The sequence below is a fragment of the Benincasa hispida genome, chromosome 12, assembly GCF_009727055.1.
Source record: "Benincasa hispida cultivar B227 chromosome 12, ASM972705v1, whole genome shotgun sequence".
Classification (NCBI taxonomy): domain Eukaryota; kingdom Viridiplantae; phylum Streptophyta; class Magnoliopsida; order Cucurbitales; family Cucurbitaceae; genus Benincasa; species Benincasa hispida.
Window position 1 is genome coordinate 35675312 of NC_052360.1, and position 8493 is coordinate 35683804.

An 8493-nucleotide genomic window follows, 5' to 3' on the forward strand; every position below is an offset into this window, starting at 1 on the left:
TAACTATATCTACACGTGTTTATCTTAAAAAAATAGTTACTACGAAAACTTTTAACTTTATTATATTTTTGAGATGACATACATTATCATATATATTTTTCTTAAACATGCTTAATTCAATAAATTAATTGTGATGTTGAATATTGAATTTTATTTAGTTGATTAGTGTACTAGAATACACGGTTAATTCTTCCATCAAGTTACACAAAAATTAACTAACAAATTATTCAAAATCTAAATCCATTTGTTTAATATTCAAATTAATCAAATTTGAGCATATTCGATGAGTTAAACGACACATATATATGTTAAAGATTAAAAAGGTAAAGACTTCAATTATTCACTTTAAATTATTATGTCAATCATTTAATTTTTTTTTTTTTAAATATAAAATTAAATACCATGTATCTAGACCCATTTATGAAACAAAACTCAAAACAATCACTACACATTTGAAATAATTGATTGAATTTATTCTTTTGGTGATTAACAATAACCCGTGGCGGGATTAGACCATCCGGTTTGATTTATATGGTTAATCAAGTTTTTTTAGCTCATCAGTAGACGTGGATTGATTCGAAACTCAAGTACTTTAATCGAGTGTATATATGTCACTTTTCACTATAACTCAGTCAGTTAAATAATGTGAAAATAAGTATAATTCAACTAACACAAAAATTTATATGAGTAACTTCGAGATTAGAGATTATAATTTTTTATTCTATTTATTATCAGAAAATACACATTAAAATTATAATAAGCGAAGAATAATTAATTAATCAGTATGTTGCATTTATGTCCATGCATATTTTTCGACTTTTAATCGCAAAGAGAAAAAACATTAAAACATTTTTTTTTTTTTTGAAAAGACAATTTTATCACTAACCGATAACTTGTGATTTGACATTTAAATATATTGCAGACTGCACCCAAATAATTTTCTTAGGTAATAAGTGGATGAAAATTAAAATGCCTCGTACCCAAAACGAAGTAAATATTTAATTGGGCAAGAAACACTACTGACACTCTTCTTTGTCTCTGCCCCAATTCAAAAACAGAGCCGCAACTTGCAGAAACTGGTCGTCGGGATCAAGCAACCACACATTTTGCGGACCAAATTCTTCTAGCAACTACCGAGCTTCTATTAGAGCAACCATCCACCACCATACCCAAAAAGCGCACACAACCCTCAACACAATTCCCCACAAATAAACACCCAATTCAATCAAATTTCAAACAGAGACCCCCTTCCCTTTATCTCTCTGCCTCATTGCTGTTCTTCAACAATCGTAAGTGATTCTGTTCTTACATCATCTAATAGCTTCGTGTTTTTGCTTTACATTCTGGTATTTCGTCAGATTCTGGGGGATTCGTTTCTTTTCTTTTCTTTTTTTTTAATCTTTAGTCAAAATTTCATGACGAAAGAAACCGACCCTTTTCCACTTACCCTCCAAAAAGAGAGAGAGTGAACTGAGCTTTCACATTTTCTGCCCTTTCTTGAGGATTATGATCATGTGGGTGTTTGGTATTTGTTGGTTATGGTGTTTATTTTATATCCACACAATCAGGTTCTTATATTAGTTTATCTTTTAGTCCATTTTGGGTGTATTTTTTTAAGTATATTTTTGGACGAACTACAGGTGCGATACAAAAGAGAAGCTGAGTGGGAGTTTCCTCCGTGTCGAAGCATTGCTTAGAATTTCTTGGGCGGTTCGATTGGATTTAAGTTCTTTTTAGTTTTCTCCATTTCAATTTGCATCTGGGTTTCTCGATTCCTCTGCGATTCGTTCATTAAAACTCTTCGAATCGATTGATATGTCTTTTGCTTCTTCGTTGGTTGTTTCTCCCAACGTTGAACTTTCCCCATCCAGCTTCGGGTTTCTTGATTCAGTTCGAGATGGACCCCAAATTCCCGATTCTTCCAGATTCTTCTTGCGAACTCGGGCGGCGAATCTGATGAACAAGAAACAGAAATGGGGGAATCACTCTCACTCTACAGAACTGAAATACCCAATTCTCTATGAAGATGGATATGGGTCTGTTATTGCAGCAAGTATGGTGGCGAATCCCGCCGGTGAAATGGCCGTCTCAGCTGAGCAGAAGGTGTATAACGTAGTTATGAAACAGGCGGCTCTAGTGAAACGGCAACTGAGAACCGGCGGAGAATTGGATGTGAAGCCGGATATTGTTGTTCCGGGGACTTTGAGCTTGTTGAATGAAGCTTATGATCGCTGTGGTGAAGTTTGTGCAGAGTATGCCAAGACATTCTATCTGGGTTAGCCTTTTCTGTTAATATTTTTCTAAAAAAAATTTGGTGATGGAAAATTGGAGAAGTATCCATGTTTCTTTAATTCTTATCTGATTCTGATTCTTTATCTTTTTAGGAACTATGTTGATGACTCCTGAGAGGCAAAAGGCTATTTGGGCAATTTATGGTAAGTGGTTATGAACTTTTTGTCTGGATAATTTTTGTTTAATCTTTTCTGCTTTGGTTATTCTCCATTGCTGCAAACACAGTTGGTCTAGGTGATTTTGGATTTATGTTTGATGAATGTTTCAGTTTTCTTTTTCATGAAATTTAGTGCTCATGATACCCTTTTGCCTGTGAACTCAATCACCATGGATCAGCCTAATAAACTGATCAAAAGGTTAAATTAAAAAGTAAAAAATTTGGCATAATGAAAGTTTCGAGTTGAGAGGAATGTGGACTTAATTTCTCCTTCTTGTCTTTGTTCTTGGGATGAAGTATGGTGTAGGAGGACAGATGAACTTGTTGATGGGCCAAATGCTTCACATATAACACCTACTGCATTGGACAGATGGGAGGCAAGGTTGGAAGAGCTTTTCCAAGGGAGGCCTTTCGATATGCTCGATGCAGCTTTAGCCGATACTGTTACTAAGTTTCCGGTTGATATTCAGGTTGGATATGGTTTGATCAACACTGATGCCATACTGAATCTGATATGAACTTACTTGAATACTTGTTTTCCTTTTCTTACAAACTTGATATCTCTCTAGTAGAGATGCTGTTTTGGCTACTAAGCTGATTGAAGTCTATACGTTTCGATATTTGCAGCCGTTCAAAGATATGATCGAAGGGATGAGGATGGATCTAAGGAAGTCGAGATACAAGAATTTTGACGAACTTTACCTCTACTGTTATTATGTTGCTGGAACAGTTGGGTTGATGAGTGTTCCTGTCATGGGCATTGCACCTGACTCCCAAGCAAGCACAGAGAGTGTGTATAATTCTGCCTTAGCATTAGGCATTGCTAATCAGCTCACAAACATTCTCAGAGATGTTGGAGAAGAGTAAGTTCACTGCCCTTTACTAATGTTTTCTTAGCTCAAAACCACAATTAAATTGGTTCATGTGTCAGTTGTTGTCTTTCTAGTTTGTCTGGTGATGAAGATGTAAGCATATAAAGAAAATAGACAGTTGCAAATATAGCAATACTGCAAAAAAAATTGTAGCTATAGTAAAATTTTGATCCAGCTCTTTGAGCCCATCACTGATAAGAATCTATTAGCGATAGGGTCTATCACTGATAATTTTTTCTATATTTGCAATTCTTTAAAAATGTTACTATACACTTAATTACTAGCCCTAGAAAAACTCCCGGTCTAAGTTTAACTTCAAACTTTGATTTTCATCATTTAAAACCTCAACAACTTGACAAGGAGTGAATGTAAACACATGGGCCAACCTGGCAGTCACTAAGGATTAATGAAAGTGTAAAAGCCTTGAAGCGATTGTATTCAAACCATTGGGTTGAGTTTTCTATACAACCAAATGTAGTATGTTCTATAAGATTAGTTGAGGTGCACACGAACTGAGTTACAGGTTCAAAAGATGTTAGATTCGAACCCTTTGTTTTTCTCTTAATGGGAGTTATCTATGATTAGTTGGGTAACAAATGTTGCCATTTTTGTTTTGTTTTCTTTATAATGAATGGAAAGATGTAAGATGTAATGTAATATGACTAGAAAAATGTTTGGTGGATGTGTAAAGTGCTAGAAGAGGAAGAATATATCTACCACAAGATGAGCTAGCACAGGCAGGACTTTCAGATGAGGACATATTTGCTGGAAGAGTAAATGATAAATGGAGAAACTTCATGAAGAATCAGATTAAGAGAGCCAGAATGTTCTTTGATGAGGCCGAGAAAGGAGTTTTGGAACTCAATAAAGCTAGTAGATGGCCGGTAATTTTTCCTTTTCCTTTTTTTTTTTTTTTTTTTTTGTTTTTTATACTTTTGGGTTTTTCAAGTGAAAAATTAAATAAACAGACTAACTTAGCATAGCTCAACTAGCATAAAGTGTGTACTTTCTCAACCAAAAAGTGTGAAGTTCCAACTACTCAAATAATAATAAGAATAATAATAAATAAACACGTTACACAACACATTAACTAATATAGCTCGTTATATATTTTCTATGAGAAATTAAAGTGTTAGTAACAATAATTAAAATAGTTTTGGTTGTCCCCAACACATTTTTAGAATGACCGATAAAACATCATAAATTTAGTATTATTTTTTTAAAGTACAATTGAGGATAAGAGGATTCAAACTATAGACTTTGTGGTCACTAACACATCTGTATGTCAGTTGAGTTAAGCTTGCTGTGATGATTTCTTCTATTAGTTAGTCTCCAAGAAATAAGAAAATTAATAATGTAATTTGAATATTGTTTTGTTGTGTAGGTCTGGGCTTCTTTGCTATTATATAGGCAAATATTGGATGAGATTGAAGCAAATGACTACAACAACTTCACAAAGAGAGCTTATGTGAGCAAAGCTAAGAAAATATTGGCTTTGCCAATGGCTTATGCAAGGTCTCTCCTTGGCCCTTCATGAATTTTTACCACTATACACTCAACAAATACAATCAAAATTCAAGCCAAAAAGGAAAAAAAAATTGTATATTAGCATATTCTTAACTATACAATGCCTCTTCTATTAGCTATAGTCAAATTCCAATTTTTTGTTCTCAAGGAATGTGTGTAGATTTAACTTTTTATTCATTTATTTTTAAGTTCAACCAGTGGCGTTAAACTTCCAACAAAATTTTAACCTTTTTACACTAAATAAAGCATTTAAAGCTAGAAATGATTTAAAATAGGGGAAAAAAAAAAACCCTTTTTGGTCCGTAATGGGCTAAGTGCCTATTTAGGAACGCAATCTGAAAACCGATTTTTGAAAACAATGGATTCAAAGAAAATAAAATTGTAATCTATATTTTTAAATATGTATTTGATAGAAATCAAATTTCAATTTAAATAAAATTTTAAAATGTATTTGAAAATATATTTATAAACCATAAAACTAATTATTAGAATTCACTAAATATTATACTGAATATAAACTATTACTAACTAATATATGAATTTATTTTACGTTAATTGTTTTTATATAATTATTATTTTTTAATATCATATAATATGTAATATACTATCTAATACATATTTTAATTTAACAAAATAATTGAGTTTATGACATAAAATACTATATAGATATATTTGAAAACTTTTCTAATGTAATTCTACATTTTAAAATTTTGAATTCAAAATTTGGATGTAGGAAAACATAAAAATATTATTTAGAATTTGTACTGTTTTGATTATATAATTTGAAACAGTTTTCAAAAACAAAATCTAGATAGCTTGCCGAACGCATATCCGTTGACTTAGCGAATTTAAAAACATAAAACAGAATCTGAATTGTCTACTAATATATCCTAAATTTTGGGTTTAGTTTCATTTGATCATTAAAATTTTAAAATGTTACAATTTTAGTTATTAAGTTCTAAGCTTTAGGTTTCAAAATATTAACTTTACAATTGAGGTTTGTATATTGTTTCAATTTGGTCTACAGGTTTCGAGATTTATGATTTTAACCTCATTTCTTTAATTTGTTCATATAGAACATTTGTCTTCTAGTTAAGCTATAAGAGTTGAAGGATTTCAACATCTGACCTATTTGTCAGATATATATGTCTTAACCAGTTGAGATGCTCAAATTTGTGTATACACAATTTTTCTTTTTTGCTTCCATTTAACAAAAAAAAAAAAAAAAAAAACTAGGAATATATGCATTTAGAAGCACGATATCGTTCTACCTTCTTTGTTAAGAAAAAAAAAAAGAAATAAACTTAATTGTGTATTCCACCAACTCCCCTTTTTAGTTCCAACAATATATGGAGTTAAAAAGATTCAAATTTTTGTTGCTTGTTAAACTTAAAAAAACTTGTTATCGCTATGGTAATTTCTTTGATATTTGACAAACTATCATGAAATGTATTTAATTAGCAATATAAAAGTGTCATAATATGCACTTTTGACATCTGTCGACTTAATATTGTCATGGTCAACATTTAAATTTCTAGTTTGATTGTTTATTGGTTAAGATAATAAATATATTTAAATTTGGATTATATATGTGAATAATTTGATTAGTATTCATTTATTTTTACTACAAAAGTTGACTAGTTTTTGTAGGCCTATTTTTAAATTCAAATTTTCATGTAAAACTAACCATAATAAACAATTTAGTGATAGAGCTAATTATTTAATTAAAATTTTTCCACATTAGTGATTTAAATTAATTAATTTTTTTTTTTTAAAAAAAACTAACGTTCCCTGCGGAAAATCGGATCTCTACGATGAATTCACGGGGATGTGAAATGAAATGGAGGAATAGGAATGGAGATAGAGAATGATATCCCCAGTCCCGCCATACCTTGTCCTCGATATCTCTACACATACTCATCCAATAAGTGTTGGTAACTTTGAACAATATTTTCTTTCATTTATTTTTATTCATTTGTTCATTAGACCAAAACTGTCCTAATATTATCATTAATATGAAACAACTATCTTCTACATTATTTAAAACAAAAACATAGATGTAGTCGCAGATGCAAACAACCATGTCACAATTACAAATTTAGCTCATAAATTTTTAGATTTGTGTTGGTCTTTATAAAAGTGTTTAATAAATTCTTACATTTTTAATTTTGTGTTTGTAAGTCCATAAAATTTTAGTTTTGTTTCTAATAGATTTCCAAACTTTCAATCTTGTGTTTAATAAATCATTGACCAATTAACATTTTTTAAAAAGTCATGGACCTTACCAGAAATAAAATTTTATATTTAGAGTTCCTAATTCAATGGAAAAAAAAAAATTCATGTTTGACTATAAACTTGACAAGTTGTATCAATTTTAACTTTAAATATTCAATGTTGTTAATTTAAACCTCAAACTTGTCACAATTTTAATTACAAATTTTCAATTGCATCAATTAGAACCTCAAATTTGAATAAATGTATCAATTTGTACACTCGGTTAAGTTTTTGTTTCAATCACCATTAGAAAGGTTTTCCACACATGTGCCAAAACTTGTTTCTCCATGATAGGTAATTGCTTGTTATTTTTATAAAAGTGGAAATAAGAAAAGAACTAAATCATTTTAGTTTGGTGACTACGATAAGAAAAAGCATTAACTCGACTTTCAAAAGTAGAGCCTCGTGATGTTAGTATACAAGCTCACATATCAAGTATAATATAGTAAAATGGCTTAAGAGACCGAGTATCGTCCTCTGGAGATCAAATGCTGAGATCAAATCGTCTATTCTAGAATTGTTTTGATTTTAGCTAAGGATTGAAAACTAAATTATGTGATTTTGAAAATAAAGAAAAAAATAGAAAAAATAAATATTGAAATTCAAGAGACAAAGGCGTTAAAGTGTGTTGATTTCCTTAATTACTTCATTATGTAATACAAAGATTTCTATGGAATATTGCATCAATTATATGTTTAAGTCTTGAAACTATTTTCGAGATTATTATCTCTCAACAATAATCTTTTCTCATGCAAACATAATTGATTAGTAATTTCTTGAAACTAAATTAAGACACATAACATCAAACATAGTCATGATCAATTTTTCTTAACAATTTAACTATTTTCATGATAGATTAGATAATGATCTAATATTAGAGGTTCACTTAGACAAGCAATCTTTCTAATCGAATATTTAAGCTAACATGCATCAATTATCAATCTATGTAAGAAAAACAATAATAGAGGAAAACACTTAAATCCACGGTAAAGAAAGTGAAAAGAACAAGGAAGAATTGTTATTGAAGTGATTCTCCATTGTTGAAATCTATAAATTATGCCTGATTTGCACCTCAGGATCTTGTACGACCTCTAAACATTTTTCCTCACTTTCTCCACTCTTTTTGTAGCAAAACACTCTCTAAGGCTCTATAATTTCGTGTCTGAATGAATCATTTTAGCTGCCAAAAATCCTAAAATAAATAGTCAAAGAGTTTTCTTAAAATTCCAAATTTTCCGTGAATGATAGTAGTATGTCGCAATGCCACATGTTGTTTTTTAGATGATTGGTTGTTTTTTAGCGGGTGATTTTTGTAAAAATGAACTTCAACCTCATAATGAAGCTAAAGGCATTCTTGAATGGGAGGAATAA

At 30.5% G+C, this 8493-nt stretch overlaps 1 protein-coding gene across 2 annotated transcripts; it reads left to right on the forward strand.

Annotated features, from left to right (window-relative positions):
* Positions 1-971: 971 nt before the first annotated feature.
* LOC120067979 (phytoene synthase, chloroplastic) lies at positions 972-4995 on the forward strand. 2 transcript variants are annotated; one of them, XM_039019638.1, is made up of 7 exons: positions 972-1289; positions 1641-2275; positions 2385-2435; positions 2747-2919; positions 3077-3312; positions 4013-4205; positions 4706-4858. In XM_039019638.1, exons 2-7 carry the CDS (start codon positions 1816-1818, stop codon positions 4856-4858), a joined length of 1266 nt encoding a protein of 421 aa, XP_038875566.1. In that variant the 5' UTR covers positions 972-1289; positions 1641-1815. The 2 variants fall into 2 exon arrangements, with proteins under 2 accessions (XP_038875566.1, XP_038875567.1); XM_039019639.1 differs by lacking the exon at positions 972-1289 and having other exon boundaries at positions 1816-2275; positions 4706-4995.
* The last annotated feature ends 3498 nt before the right edge of the window (positions 4996-8493 follow it).

Excerpts from the sequence above, each read along its gene's own strand:
- LOC120067979 (XM_039019638.1), top strand. The coding sequence starts at position 1,816 with ATGTCTTTTGCTTCTTCGTTGGTTGTTTCTCCCAACGTTGAACTTTCC. Across the intron at positions 2,276-2,384 it reads TGCCAAGACATTCTATCTGG|GAACTATGTTGATGACTCCT; the intron begins GTTAGCCTTTTC and ends TTATCTTTTTAG. Across the intron at positions 2,920-3,076 it reads AGTTTCCGGTTGATATTCAG|CCGTTCAAAGATATGATCGA; the intron begins GTTGGATATGGT and ends CGATATTTGCAG.